Raw genomic sequence first — 16,173 nt, forward strand, 5'->3', positions numbered from 1 at the left:
TAGCTCTGACCCTCCAATCCGGGCAACGTCCTGGCAAACCTCTTCAGGATGCTTTGGCAAAGTCTCCCCATCCTTCCTGTGAAGGGGTCAACCAAGTATGGTCCAGTTCCCCAGGCAGATCATTTGCCTTAGGCACCAGAGTAGTCACAGGAAGGTCCGTGTGATGCGGGTCAGAAACAGGCCCTTTGGCCCACCGTCTCTGTGGTGCCCTTGAAGCCTGTCCTGTCTGTCAGCCTTTGGCCCCTATGCCTCCAACCCTTTCCTATCCATGTACCGTTCCAAACATCTTTTAAATGCCAGAATCTGTTCCCACCTCTACTGCTTCCTCAGGCAGCTCGTTCCTCCCCCGTGTGGAGATATCCCCTCTCGCCCTTAGACCCATGCCCTCCATTATCCTGGGGATAAAACTTTTCATTATACTGGACGACAATTTTTTTTCAAAAGGTTTGTTTCTCGAAAACAAATGGGGGAAATTATGATGGACAACTTCAAGCTGAATAAAGAGATAATTTCAGATTCCTCCATGTAGGAAGTTGGGGAAACATTAAATTAACTTTTATTGAATGTAGTGTGTTTAGTTCCATCTACCTCTGACCCAAGCTGTCAGGCTGACGGCATATATTGCACAACGAATGTGAGGAGCCCAGGGTTTGTCTTGGTTACCAATTTTCCAAACAAAGTAGAGCTCGTAGGCTTTCTTAATAAGTGCAGTCAGGTTGCGTCTTTGAGCCTTAAGTGTAAATTCGCCACAAATGTAACAGAATGTATCATATAATAACCCTTTCAGAACCATAATTATCTTTGTGAACATCCTCTGAACCCTCCCCAATGTCAGCGTATCTTTTCTTAAATGAGGAGCCCAAAACTGCTCATAATACTCTGAGGGAGTACTCTGGCAGCTGTTGCCACTTAGACAAGATATTTCTACTGCATTGAATCTTCCTGAAGACCATAAATGCTATTCTTAAGTGCACTCATTATTCTATTGCCTGAAGAACATGTGCATCAACATGTGTTCTGTCTCTTATCCATGTAATGCACAGCATCTGTACATGTGAGCTGCCTTTATAGTCTGTCTGCATCTATCCTGACTGAGCATGGCCAGGCCTGAGACCACATTCGCATAGCACCTGCACTGAGTGCATGCCCAGGCACGCTTGAACTGACCAAATCAGTTTGATTTGTGGACTTATAACCTATTTTTGTGATTTCCTGTCATATTTTATCTATAAAAACGGTATGTGATAGGAAAATTGTACGGTGATTTTTTTTTTTGATCAGCCCCAAATCCATACAATACACCCAAAAATGTTATCTGTCCTAACTTTACACCTCATTATTTTATAAACCTCTTTAAGGTCATCCCCCACCCTCTTGCAACCCAGCAAGAATAAACCCAGCCTATCCAATCTCTCCATATGACTATAAACGACCATTCCAGGCTCCACCCCGGTGAATCTCTTCTGTGCGCTCTCCATTACAGCTACATCCTTGCTGTAGTTAGTACTCACATCTCCTGTCCTTTCCCGATGGACGGAGCGTTGGGTGCTCAGATCTGGTCAAGCTGGCAGGGATCCCGGATGATCTGGGCAGAAAAGTCAGCAGGAAGTGGTCTGCGGGGCCGGGAGCCGAGTTGGTGGGGGGAATGGAGTCACCGACTGATCCCGGTTACCGTCTTGTTTGCCGCAGGTGACCAGATGAAGGCTCTGGCCAATCAGCTGGGGCTTTTCAACCAGGTTCTTCGCGAACTGAGGCAAGATATCAGGGAGCAGGTGAGAGTGTACCTGGGGGCGGGCGGAGGGTAAACTCCGGGTGGGGCACGGGGTCAGATGGAAAACATGGGATGGCGCGAAGTGCTTTGGTGTCAGGGATGTGATTGGGACTGGGGGTGTTGCTGTTAGTGGGGGGGTGTCCCTCAGTTGATCCCCAGGGTGGGGGGGTGTCCCTCAGTTGATCCCCAGGGTGGGGGGGTGTCCCTCAGTTGATCCCCAGGGTGGGGGGGTGTCCCTCAGTTGATCCCCAGGGTGGGGGGGTGTCCCTCAGTTGATCCCCAGGGTGGGGGGGTGTCCCTCAGTTGATCCCCAGGGTGGGGGGGTGTCCCTCAGTTGATCCCCAGGGTGGGGGGGTGTCCCTCAGTTGATCCCCAGGGTGGGGGGGTGTCCCTCAGTTGATCCCCAGGGTGGGGGGGTGTCCCTCAGTTGATCCCCAGGGTGGGGGGGTGTCCCTCAGTTGATCCCCAGGGTGGGGGGGTGTCCCTCAGTTGATCCCCGGGGGGGGTGTCCCTCAGTTGATCCCCAGGGTGGGGGGTGTCCCTCAGTTGATCCCCAGGGTGGGGGGGGTGTCCCTCAGTTGATCCCCAGGGTGGGGGGGGTGTCCCTCGGTTGATCCCCAGGGTGGGGGGGGGGTGTCCCTCGGTTGATCCCCAGGGTGGGGGGGGGTGTCCCTCAGTTGATCCCCAGGGTGGGGGGGTGTCCCTCAGTTGATCCCCAGGGTGGGGGGGTGTCCCTCAGTTGATCCCCAGGGTGGGGGGGGGTATCCATCAGTTGATCCCCAGGGTGGGGGGGGGTGTCCCTCAGTTGATCCCCAGGGTGGGGGGTGTCCCTCAGTTGATCCCCAGGGTGGGGGGGTGTCCCTCAGTTGATCCCCAGGGTGGGGGGGGTGTCCCTCAGTTGATCCCCTGGGTGGGGGGGGTGTCCCTCAGTTGATCCCCAGGGTGGGGGGGTGTCCCTCAGTTGATCCCCAGGGTGGGGGGGTGTCCCTCAGTTGATCCCCAGGGTGGGGGGGTGTCCCTCAGTTGATCCCCAGGGTGGGGGGGTGTCCCTCAGTTGATCCCCAGGGTGGGGGGGTGTCCCTCAGTTGATCCCCAGGGTGGGGGGGGGTGTCCCTCAGTTGATCCCCAGGGTGGGGGGGTGTCCCTCAATTGATCCCCAGGGTGGGGGGTGTCCCTCAATTGATCCCCAGGGTGGGGGGTGTCCCTCAGTTGACCCCCAGGGTGGGGGGGTGTCCCTCAGTTGACCCCCAGGGCGGGGGGGGTGTCCCTCAGTTGACCCCCAGGGCGGGGGGGGTGTCCCTCAGTTGACCCCCAGGGCGGGGGGGTGTCCCTCAGTTGACCCCCAGGGCGGGGGGGTGTCCCTCAGTTGACCCCCAGGGCAGGGGGGGGTGGAGACAGAGATATACCTGGAGTGGGATTGGGGAAAAGAGAGGAAATCCACTCAGAGTTCATTTTACAGGGTTGCATTGATGGTTACTGACCCAGTCATCACTGCAAGGGGTCAGAGATCCCAGCTGAGAGTCTCGGCCTATGTGGGGGTCCCATCCACAGATCCAGGAATGGGAATGGTGATTGCCAATTCAGGCACAGAGCCACACATCATCCCAGGCACTGCCTGCCCCTTTAACATCTCCCTGCCCCTTTAACAGGTGAAGGAGATGTCACTGATCCGGAACACCATCCTGGAATGTCAAGTCTGTGGTGAGTCTGTGTCCCATCCCTCAGACGTCCGGCCGTCAGCCAGGGCAAAGTGTGCGGATAGAATCTGGGAAATTCTCTGGGTAGAAGAGGGAGGTGTCCTGAATAAAGGCAGGGCAACTGGAGTGAGAGGGAAGGGATTGGTCCAACTAAATTCTGTACAAACAAGAGGGTGGGAAGGGGTTGGTTCATTGGAATTCCGAACAACAGGAGTAGGTGGGAAGGGCAAAACCACAAGGCTGGAGAAACCCAGCAGGTCAACCTGTTGCAGTAGATCAGTTCCACGGATAAAATGATTTCTTTTCCTCGGTATTCACTAGAGAAAAAAGTATTGTACCAGCTGAAGTAAAAAAAAAATAGTGGGGAGGTCATGAATCATATAAGGATAACTGAGAAGGTAGTGATGGCAGTAATCTTCGGGTCCGGTCAATGTATTCCCAAGGACACTCAGGGAGACTAGTGTACAGATAGTAGGGCCATTAACAGATATATTTAGGATGTCACTGGTCATGGGGTAGTGCCAGTGGATTGGAGGGTGGCTCATGTTGTTCCGCTGTTTAAGAAAGGGTCCAAATGTAAGCCTGGAAATTATAGACCTGTGAGTCTGACGTCTGTGGTGGTTAAGTTGATGGAAAGTGTTCTGAGGGATGGCATTTATAAATATTTGGAAGATCAGGGATTGATAGGTAGTAGTCAGCATGGTTTTGTCAGGGGTAGATCATGCTTAACAAACCTTATAGAGTTTTTCGAGGGGGTTACAAAAATGATTGATGAAGGGAAGGCTGTGGATGTTGTCTATTTAGACTTTAGTAAAGCTTTTGACAAAGTTCCCCACAGGAGGTTAGGAAAAAAGGTGGAGGCATTAGGTATAAATAAGGAGGTAGTGAAGTGGATTCAGCAATGGTTGGATGGGAGGAGTCAGAGAGTACTGGTAGAAAATTGTTTATCAAATTGGAGGCCGATGACTAGTGGAGTTCCTCGGGGATTAGTCTTGGGTCCACTATTGTTTGTTATATATATTAACGATCTGGAAGAAGGGGTGGTGAATTGGATAAGTAAGTTTGCAGATGATACAAAGATTGGTGGTATTGTGGACAGTGAGGAAGATTACTGTAGCTTAAAAAGAGATGTAGGAAAGCTAGAGGAGTGAGCTGAGAAATGGCTGATGGAATTTAATACAGATAAGTGTGAGGTGTTCCATTTTGGAAAGGCAAATCTAATTTGGTCATATACATTGAATGGTAGACAATTGAGGAGTGCAGAGCAACAAAGGGATTTAGGAGTTATGGTAAATAGTACCCTCAAAGTTGATACTCAGGTAGATAGAGTGGTGAAGAAGGCATTTGGAATGTTGGCCTTCATAAATCGGAGTATTGAATTCAGGAGTTGGGATGTTATGATGAAATTGTACAAAGCATTGGTGAGGCCATATTTGGAATACTGTGTGCAGTGTTGGTCACCAAATTATAGGAAGGATATAAACAAAATAGAGAGAGTGCAGAGAAGGTTCACAAGAATGTTGTCAGGATGTCAGGGTTTGAGTTACAGAGAAAGGTTGAGCAGCCCGGGGCTTTTTTCTCTGGAGCGTAGAAGATTGAGGGAGGATTTGATGGAGGTGTTCAAGATTTTAAAAGGGACAGAGAGAGTCAACGTGGATAGGCTTTTTCAATTAAGAGTGGGGGATATACAAACCAGAGGCCATGGTTTGAGATTGCAGGGGGAATATTATAAGGGGAACATGAGGGGAAATTTCTTCACACAAAGGGTGGTTGGGATGTGGAATAAGCTTCCGGTAGAGGTGGTTGAAGTAAGGACATTATTTACATTTAAGGAAAGACTGGATAATTACATGGAGGGGAGATTATTGGAGGGGTATGGACCAGGTGCTGGTCAGTGGGACTAGGAGGGTGGGGATTTGTTCCAGCATGGACTAGTAGGGCCAAACTGGCCTATTCTGTGCTGTATATGGTTATATGGTTATGTAGGTGAAGAGTTGCTTCATTTAAAAAGCCTCTTTGGGCGGCTCGTGTTGGAGGTGGTGGAAACGTGTTCAATGCGGAGGCTGGGTGGGGCGGTTGGTGAGGACAAGGGGAATCCTGTGTTTGGTGGGGTAGGGTTGGGGAGCGGGGGGCCAAGTCAGATGAGCGGGAAATGGAGGTGAAGCCACGTTTGTGGAAAAAGGTGGACATTTCGGATAAATCGACATCAGGAATGGAAGACCTCCTCTTGGGAACAGATGAGACGGAGACGGAGAAATTGGGAGAAAGGAACAAAATCCTTGCAGGGTGTGAGGAAGTGTAGCTGAGGTAGTTGTGGGATGGCTCAGCTGTACACGAGTGGGTGGGTAGGGGCTAGTTCAATGATATTTTGAACAACGGGAGTGGATGGGAAGGGTGTCTTTCATTGGTTCAATGGGAATGTGTGGGATTCTGTGCAGTGGGATCCATTCTGGATTAAGGTGTGGGGGGGGGTATTTTTGTAACCAGGCCTCTCTGCTTCACCCCAAAGGCTTCCATGAACATCGTTCCCGCTGTGACCCCAACCCCTGCTTCGAAACCGTGACGTGCGTGGAGACGTACGAGTACCCGGGCTATCGCTGTGGACCGTGTCCGGAGGGGTTCACGGGGAATGGCTCGTACTGTGCTGATATTGACGAGGTCAGCCATTCGACTGTGTTGTCGTCCATCACCCCGGCACCCAACCTGGGTAGCGCGCAAGCGGGCCGACCAAGATGTCTGCCCTCATTTGGCCTTTATCTCTCCAAGCTTTCACTCGCTGCCACACTGTGTGGAGAGTTTGACTTCTTGGCCTGTACTCATTGGAATTTAGGAGAATGGGGGGGGGGGTGGAGTTCTCATTGAAACATTTCGAATGTTGTAAGGTGTGGACAGAGTAGATGTGGAAAGGTTGTTTCCCACTGTGGGAGAGTCTAGAACAAGAGGGGACAACTTCAGGATTGAAGGGCATCTGCTTAGAACAGAGATTTCTTCAGCCAGAGGGCGGTGAATCTGTGGAATTTGTTGCCATGGGTGATTGTGGAGGCCGGGTCATTGGGTGTATTTAAGGCAGAGAGTGACAGGTTCTTGATTAGCCAGGGCATCAAGGATTATGGGGTGAAGGCCGGGGCAGTGGGGCTGAGAGGGAAAAAATGGATTGTCCACCCTCCATGACGCATCAACAACTCTATGGTGGAGAGAGTGGAGACACCAAGTTCTGAGGAGTTCACTTCACTAGTGACCTATTGCGGACACTCAACATCTCCTCACTTGTCAGGAAGATGCAACAGCGACTGATCTTCCTGAGAAGACTGAAACGGGCAAGGCTACGGCCACTATCCTGTAAACCTTCTACAGGAGCTTTATCAAGAGCATCCTGGCTGGGTTGCATCACCCCATGGGTACCTCGCTGCAGAGAAAGGGACCAGAGGTCAATCCACAGGACCACAAGAGTGGCAGAGAGGATCACTGCAGTCTCCCTCCCTCCACCCCCATCAACGTGATCTAACGGGATCATCGTCTGAAGAGGGCGCACAAAATCATTGAGGACCCCCTACCACCCTGCAAACAGCATGTTTCAGCTTCTCCCATTGGGGAAGAGATACAGGAGGATCTGAGCCAGTACAACCAGGCTGAGGAGCAGCTTCTTCCCACGGGCAATGAGAGTGCTGAACAACCAAAAGAATTGCTCATTTGTACAAAGCAATATTTATTTATTTATATGTACTGTTGAAATACTTGTCCTGCATCTGTATGTGTGTTATGTCTGGGTGTGTGTCTGTGTGTTTTACACTGAGGACAGGAGAACACTGTTTCATCGGGTTGCACTTGTACAATCAGATGACAGTAAGTATGACTTGACTTGGATTAGGTTGTGATTAAATGGTGGGGCAGACGATGGCCTGAATGGCCTATTTCTGCTCTTGTGGGCTCAGATGGCGTGTTGCCCTGCTGATTCTAATTTTCTATCTCAGTGCTCTTATGGTGATCCCTGCTTTTCCGGATCCAAGTGTACCAACACAGTCCCTGGATTCCGGTGTGAGGAGTGTCCCCATGGGTACAGAGGAACTGCCGTGGCTGGTGTGGGCATAGACATCGCAAAGACCCTGAAACAAGTGAGTGGCTGGTGCTGGGGAGGGGGAGGCGGTGTAGTGACATCAGCCCAACGCAGGGACCGCAGGAGGATGGTGCGGAGATATGCCGCCTGCGTTCAGGCTGATCGAGCTGCGCAGGGCTGTCGGGTCAAGACTGCTGGAGGCGGGGGTGTGGGGGGTGGGTTCTGTAAACCGTCTCCAGACGGTGATCACCTTGGAGGTGGGGACCATACTAGGAAAAGGTGAGAAGAGGAATCGGTGGATTAAACTTGGAAAGGAAAGGGACAGAGTCACCTCCCGTGGCACCAACACACCCTCGACGCCCGTATGTGAGCACACACGTGTGCTTTTACACACATACACACTTCCACATGCAGGCAGGCACATTCACACATGTGCGGCCACACAAATCTGCACCTACACGCAAGAAGTGCACGCACGCACAGACACACGCACGCCTAGATGAACCATTAAGCAAAATAAGGAGGTGTTTAGGGCCTGAGGGAAAGGGACACCACAGATTTTCCAGTGCTGGATTTACCAGGGTGCAGCTTAACTCGGGCCCCATATAAAGGGAGCCCCATAAAAAATGAAAAAAAAACTACATATGTATATATACAGGTTATATTTAATAGAGTGGTGGGGTTCAGCCTGGAAGAAAACTGAATTTTTAATCTATTATTTCACATTCAGCACTTATTGAGTCTTAATGTCTTGTCGTTGGACAATGGAAGGGTTGAGGGGAAACCATTGTTAGGGCATCAGTTGGCCTTAATCCGGTTCTGCAGACACACACGCACATATATGCATGCATGTGCGCCTGCGTGCACGTACATCGACCCGTGCACACACATGAATAGACTTCACAGAACATACACGCGTGCTCACCCAAAAACTCGTGTCAAGGAGCTTGGACACTATCCATGAAAAGGGGTTCCATCTTTGTAGAGCGCTGGGTTGTGCCATCACACACAGCCCAGGGAAATCACAGACCGAGCTTCCAAAAGCTCCCGATCCGAATTGCTCACAGCCAAAGCACAGGCCCTTGGGTGGAATCCCCTCTAACAGGTACTGTGCAGCAGCAGGCAATGCCCTGCTGGGCAGGTCTGAAGTTGCTGCAGTGGAGAAACGGAACAGCATTCCCCCACCTATTTATTGCCCCTTTGATCCCATGTGGAAGGCAGGGGTGCTCACCATGGTACCACAACTCTCTGCAATGGCAAGTGCTCTCTAACTCTGTCCTTCTGTCCCACCCAGGTCTGCTTGGACGTCGATGAGTGCAACGATGGGAACAATGGAGGCTGCACCACCAACTCGATCTGCACCAACACCGTGGTGAGTGCCCCCCCCCCCCCACCCCATTCCCTTCCAGGCCTTTTTCTTTCCACTCACATCCCACCTTAAACAATCCCTTACTAATCACAGAATACCAATGGCATGGGGATTACTTAAAGTGGGATGTGAGTAGAACGAAAAAGGTTGAGAACAACTGATCTAAATGATCTTAGAAATGATCAAAACAATTCAAGTACCCCATAAACTTGAAAAGTTTATCAGTTACTGTAGAAGACACTTTCCTTATTCTAATAGCCTAATTTCAAAGTATCATCTTCCAAAGCGTGAGCTGCGATATCCCAAATTTCGATATCTTTAATCCAATAAATTAAACTCTGTGGCTGTTACTTAATGTAGTTTTAATTCATGGTAAATATAACCATTATGTAAAGATAAATATTATGCTTAGCTTCACCACAAGACTTTCATAACAGTGAATAGAGCATTTACTATGTAAAGATAGTCCTTTAGACCCTAATTACTGAAAAGTTGTCATAACAAAAGCAATAGCTAAAGACTGCAATAAAAACAAATATATATAGATACAAAATTTAAAGAAACATTTCTCATGCTCACACTTCCTTCACATCTTGTAGAATGAGAGCAAGCCATTAGCCTGGGCGGATATTATGACATATTACATCATAGTCACTATGGTAACACAACAAACAATAGTTCTATTAAGAGCCCAGAGAACCCCAAAACTCAGCAGCAATAGAAACTGACCAAGACAAATGGTAACTTCAACAAAAGTTGCTTTTAATTATCTTCAAACACAAAATCAGAATCAAACTTTAATTTATTTTTTTTAAATTTTTATTTTTCACACTATAAACCACATTGATCAAGATACATACATTTTCCTTTTCAAATATATAGTGTCGTTTTCTCCCCCCCCCCCTTCCCATCCCATCCTCCCTACCTCCCCTCCCATTCATTTAAAGTTCAGAATCTAAGATACATTAAACCCGTCAAACAATGTTGTCACTCCATAAAAACAAACAAGAATTTCCACTGAGTCAATTCTTTTCATTCCCTTCTCCTTCTGTCATTTTAGGTGGTAGATGTCCCCGGTAGGTTTTCTCTATTGTGTTTCATGTATGGCTCCCATATTTGTTCAAATATTGTAATATTATTTCTTAAATTATGTTATTTTTTCTAATGGAATACATTTATTCATTTCTATATACCATTGTTGTATTCTCAAGTTATCTTCTAATTTCCAGGCTGACATAATACATTTTTTTGCTACAGCTAGGGCTATCCTAACAAATCTTTTTTGTGCACTATCCAAATCAAGTCCAAATTCTTTGTTTTTTATGTTACTTAGGAGGAAGATCTCTGGGTTTTTTGGTATATGGCTTTTTGTGATTTTATTTAATATCTGGTTTAGATCTTCCCAAAATTTTTTCACTTTCTCACATGTCCATATTGCATGAATTTTTGTTCCCATTTCCTTTTTACAGTGAAAATATCTGTTGGGTCCCATTTATTTAACTTTTGAGGTGTAATATATAGCCTGTGTATCCAGTTATATTGTATCATACTTAACCTCGTATTTATTGTATTTCTCATAGTTCCTGAGCATAACTTCTCCCATGTTTCATTCTTTATCTTTATGTTTAGATCTTGTTCCCATTTTTGTTTAGTTTTACTATTTGTTTCCTCGTTCTCCTTTTCTTGTAGTTTAATATACATGTTTGTTATAAATTTTTTGATTATCATTGTGTCTGTAATCACATATTCAAAATTACTTCCCTCTGGTAACCTCAGACTGCTTGCCAATTTGTCCTTCAAGTAGGATTTCAGTTGATAGTATGCCAACACTGTATCGTGAATTATATTATATTTATCCTTCATTTGTTCAAAGGATAATAATTTATTTCCTGAAAAGCAATTTTCTATTCTTTTGATCCCTTTTTTCTCCCATTCTCTAAAGGAAAGGTTATCGATTGTAAAAGGGATTAGCTGATTTTGCGTCAGTATTAGTTTTGGTAGTTGGTAATTTGTTTTATTCCTTTCTAAATGAATCTTCTTCCAAATATTGAGCAGATGATGTGATACTGGAGAATTCCTACGTTGTACCAATTTTTTTTCCCATTTATATAATATATGTTCGGGTATCTTCTCCCCTATTTTATCTAGTTCTAATCTAGTCCAATCTGGCTTTTCCCTTGTTTGATAAAAATCTGATAGGTATTTTAATTGTGCGGCTCTATAATAATTTTTAAAGTTTGGCAGTTGTAAGCCTCCTTGTTTATACCATTCTGTTAATTTATCTAGTGCTAACCTCTGTTTCCCTCCTTTCCATAAAAATTTCCTTATTATTTTCTTTAACTCCTTGAAGAATTTCTCCATCAAGTGTATTGGCAATGCCTGAAATAGGTATTGTATCCTTGGGAAAATGTTCATTTTAATACAGTTTATCCTTTCTATTAGTGTTAGTGGTCTTTCATGGCTTGGTTCAGCATCATGCTGAAGAAGATTGAAAAGAGGGTTGGTGCGAGAACACAGCCTTGCTTCACGCCATTGTTAATGGAGAAGGGTTCAGAGAGCTCATTGCTGTATCTGACCCGACCTTGTTGGTTTTCGTGCAGTTGGATAATCATGTTGAGGAACTTTGGGGGACATCCGATGCGCTCTAGTATTTGCCAAAGCCCTTTCCTGCTCACGGTGTTTACATCCGGTACCGCACGGATGGCAGTCTCTTCAATCTGAGGCGCCTGCAAGCTCACACCAAGACACAAGAGAAACTTGTCCGTGAACTACTCTTTGCAGATGATGCCGCTTTAGTTGCCCATTCAGAGCCAGCTCTTCAGCGCTTGACGTCCTGCTTTGCGGAAACTGCCAAAATGTTTGGCCTGGAAGTCAGCCTGAAGAAAACTGAGGTCCTCCATCAGCCAGCTCCCCACCATGACTACCAGCCCCCCCACATCTCCATCGGGCACACAAAACTCAAAACGGTCAACCAGTTTACCTATCTCGGCTGCACCATTTCATCAGATGCAAGGATCGACAATGAGATAGACAACAGACTCGCCAAGGCAAATAGCGCCTTTGGAAGACTACACAAAAGAGTCTGGAAAAACAACCAACTGAAAAACCTCACAAAGATAAGCGTATACAGAGCCGTTGTCATACCCACACTCCTGTTCGGCTCCGAATCATGGGTCCTCTACCGGCACCACCTACGGCTCCTAGAACGCTTCCACCAGCGTTGTCTCCGCTCCATCCTCAACATCCATTGGAGCGCTTACACCCCTAACGTCGAAGTACTCGAGATGGCAGAGGTCGACAGCATCGAGTCCACGCTGCTGAAGATCCAGCTGCGCTGGATGGGTCACGTCTCCAGAATGGAGGACCATCGCCTTCCCAAGATCGTATTATATGGCGAGCTCTCCACTGGCCACCGTGACAGAGGTGCACCAAAGAAAAGGTACAAGGACTGCCTAAAGAAATCTCTTGGTGCCTGCCACATTGACCACCGCCAGTGGGCTGATAACGCCTCAAACCGTGCATCTTGGCGCCTCACAGTTTGGCGGGCAGCAACCTCCTTTGAATAAGACCGCAGAGACCACCTCACTGACAAAAGGCAAAGGAGGAAAAACCCAACACCCAACCCCAACCAACCAATTTTCCCTTGCAACCACTGCAATCGTGTCTGCCTGTCCCGCATCGGACTTGTCAGCCACAAACGAGCCTGCAGCTGACGTGGACTTTTTACCCCCTCCATAAATCTTCGTCCGCGAAGCCATGCCAAAGAGAGAAGAGTGTTAGTGGTAAGTCTTTCCAATGCTCTAAGTCGTCTTGTAATTTTTTTCATTAGTGGATAATAATTGAGTTTATATAGATGGCCGAGGTTTTTATTTATTTGTATACCTAGGTATCGCATTGCTTGCATTTGCCATCTGAATGGTGATTCTTTCTTAAATTTTGAGAAATCCGCATTATTCATTGGCATTACTTCACTTTCATTTGCGTTAATCTTGTATCCCGACACTTCTCCATATTCCTTCAATTTCTTATGTAATTCTTTTATTGATATTTCTGATTCTGTTAAATATACTATAACGTCATCTGCAAATAAACTGATTTTATATTCCTTGTCTTTTATTTTTACCCCTTTTATTTTATTTTCTGTTCTTATCAGTTCTGCTAGTTGTTCTATGGCTAACGCGAACAATAAGGGCGATAGTGGGCATCCCTGCCTTGTTGATCTGCTTAAGTTAAATTGTTTTGATATATATCCATTTACTGTCACTTTCGCTAATGGCCCCTTATATAATGCTTTAATCCAATTAATATATTTCTCTGGTAAGCTGATTTTTTTGTAGTACTTTGAATAAATAATTCCATTCTACTCTGTCAAAGGCCTTCTCTGCGTCTAAAGCCACCGCGACTGTTGGAGCTTTATTTCCTTCTACTTCATGAATTAAGTTAATAAATTTACAAATATTGTTTGTGGTTCGTCTTTTTTTAATAAATCCAGTTTAGTCTAGATTTACTATTTTTGGTACATAGTCGGCTAACCTGTTTGCTAATAGTTTAGCTATTATCTTATAATCTGTGTTAAGTAAAGATATTGGTCTATATGACGTTGGTGCGAGTGGATCTTTCCCTGTCTTTGTTATTACTGTAATTATTGCTGCCACGTCCTCGCTGCCACATCCCAGCTTGCTTGGCCATGGCACACGAACCATGGGTGTAAAGGGTGGGGCCAGTACTGCGCACACTGTACTCCACCTAAAAGCTCCTTTGCGCAGGCCCGAGGACAGGTCCACGTCCTCCCCCTCCACGTCCTCCCCCTCCACCTCCTCCCCCTCCACCTCCTCCCCCTCCACCTCCTCCCCCTCCACCTCCTCCCCCTCCACCTCCTCCCCCTCCACCTCCTCCCCCTCCACCTCCTCCCCCTCCACCTCCTCCCCCTCCCCCCTCCTCCCCCTCCCCCCTCCTCCCCCTCCCCCCCCTCCCCCTCCCCCCCCCCCTCCCCCCCTCCCCCTCCCCCCCTCCCCTCCCCTCCCCCCCTCCCCCTCCCCCCCTCCCCCTCCCCCTCCCCCTCCCCTCCCCCCCTCCCCCTCCCGCCCTCCCCCTCCCCCCCCTCCCCCCCTCCCCCTCCCCCCTCCCCCCCTCCCCCTCCCCCCCTCCCACTCCCCCCCTCCCCCTCACCCTCCCCCTCCCCCTCCACGTCCTCCCCCTCCACGTCCTCCCCCTCCACGTCCTCCCCCTCCACGTCCTCCCCCTCCACGTCCTCCCCCTCCACGTCCTCCCCCTCCACGTCCTCCCCCTCCACGTCCTCCCCCTCCACGTCCTCCCCCTCCACGTCCTCCCCCTCCACGTCCTCCCCCTCCACGTCCTCCCCCTCCACGTCCTCCCCCTCCACGTCCTCCCCCTCCACGTCCTCCCCCTCCACGTCCTCCCCCTCCACGTCCTCCCCCTCCACGTCCTCCCCCTCCACGTCCTCCCCCTCCACGTCCTCCCCCTCCACGTCCTCCCCCTCCACGTCCTCCCCCTCCACGTCCTCCCCCTCCACGTCCTCCCCCTCCACGTCCTCCCCCTCCACGTCCTCCCCCTCCACGTCCTCCCCCTCCACGTCCTCCCCCTCCACGTCCTCCCCCTCCACGTCCTCCCCCTCCACGTCCTCCCCCTCCACGTCCTCCCCCTCCACGTCCTCCCCCTCCACGTCCTCCCCCTCCACGTCCTCCCCCTCCACGTCCTCCCCCTCCACGTCCTCCCCCTCCACGTCCTCCCCCTCCACGTCCTCCCCCTCCACGTCCTCCCCCTCCACGTCCTCCCCCTCCACGTCCTCCCCCTCCACGTCCTCCCCCTCCACGTCCTCCCCCTCCACGTCCTCCCCCTCCACGTCCTCCCCCTCCACGTCCTCCCCCTCCACGTCCTCCCCCTCCACGTCCTCCCCCTCCACGTCCTCCCCCTCCACGTCCTCCCCCTCCACGTCCTCCCCCTCCACGTCCTCCCCCTCCACGTCCTCCCCCTCCACGTCCTCCCCCTCCACGTCCTCCCCCTCAAAAGATGCTCACAAACTCAAGCAAGCATGCTGGAACATCAGAACCATGCTAGACAAGGCTGACAGCCACCGACCTGAACGTCGGTCTGCCCTCATCGCACATGAACTCCTCAGACTTGACATCAACATAGCCGCTCTCAGTGAAGTCCGCCTGGCAGATGTAGGCAGCCTCCAAGAACGCGGCGCGGGCTACACACTCTACTGGTCTGGCAAGCCTTCGGATGAACGACGCCTATCTGGCGTAGGCTTCATGGTCAAGAGCTTCATTGCCTCCAAACTCGAAAACCTTCCGACAGGCCTCTCGGACCGAATCATGTCCATGCGACTCCCCCTTCAAAACAAGCGTCGCATCACCCTCATCAGTGTCTATGCTCCAACCCTCCAGGCGGAACCAGCAGAAAAGGACAAGTTCTACACCGACCTGCGCAACCTCATACAACGCACCCCGACAGCCGACAAGGTTGTCATCCTGGGCGACTTCAACGCTCGTGTCGGCAAAGACTCAGAAACCTGGCCAGGAATCCTGGGCAAACATGGCGTCGGCAAGTGCAACGACAATGGGCGCCTCCTGTTGGAGCTCTGCGCAGAACAGCGGCTTGTCAACACCCTTTTTCAGCAGAGGGACAGCCTTAAGACCACCTGGATGCATCCCCGATCCAAACACTGGCACCTCCTGGACTACATCCTGGTGCGAGAAAGTGACAAACGAGATGTGCTCCACACCAGGGTCATGCCTAGCGCGGAATGCCACACTGACCACCGGCTGGTTCGCTGCAAGCTCAACCTTCACTTCAAGCCAAAGCCCAGGAACAGTAAAGCCCCCAGAAAGAGGTTCAATGTTGGAAACCTGCAGTCAGACGAAGCAAGAGGAAACTTCCAGGCAAACCTCAAAGCAAAGCTCGACGATGCAACCCGCCTCACGGACCCGTCCCCTGAAACCCTCTGGGATCAGTTGAAGACTACCATACTGCAATCCACTGAAGAGGTACTGGGCTTCTCCTCCAGGAAAAACAAGGACTGGTTTGACGAAAACAGCCAGGAAATCCAGGAGCTGCTGGCAAAGAAGCGAGCTGCCCACCAGGCTCACCTTACAAAGCCGTCCTGTCCAAAGAAGAAACAAGCATTCCGTCGCGCATGCAGCCATCTTCAGCGCAAACTCCGGGAGATCCAAAATGAGTGGTGGACTAGCCTCGCCAAACGAACCCAGCTCAGCGCGGACATTGGCGACTTCAGGGGTTTCTACGAGGCTCTAAAGGC

The 16,173-nt window shown here is 49.7% G+C and overlaps 1 protein-coding gene across 1 annotated transcript in view; it reads left to right on the forward strand.

The window, feature by feature from the left end:
• Positions 1 to 16,173, forward strand: part of LOC138765405 (thrombospondin-3-like) — a 60,355-nt gene that overhangs the window by 20,391 nt on the left and 23,791 nt on the right. The window contains 8 exon segments of the mRNA XM_069942447.1: positions 1,690 to 1,772; positions 3,421 to 3,472; positions 5,978 to 6,126; positions 7,440 to 7,580; positions 8,817 to 8,894; positions 9,491 to 9,550; positions 15,302 to 15,429; positions 15,952 to 16,171. Of these exon segments, the coding sequence (XP_069798548.1) occupies positions 1,690 to 1,772; positions 3,421 to 3,472; positions 5,978 to 6,126; positions 7,440 to 7,580; positions 8,817 to 8,894; positions 9,491 to 9,550; positions 15,302 to 15,429; positions 15,952 to 16,171 (911 nt within the window).

Source organism: Narcine bancroftii, chromosome 5 (assembly GCF_036971445.1).
Source record: "Narcine bancroftii isolate sNarBan1 chromosome 5, sNarBan1.hap1, whole genome shotgun sequence".
Lineage (NCBI taxonomy): Eukaryota > Metazoa > Chordata > Chondrichthyes > Torpediniformes > Narcinidae > Narcine > Narcine bancroftii.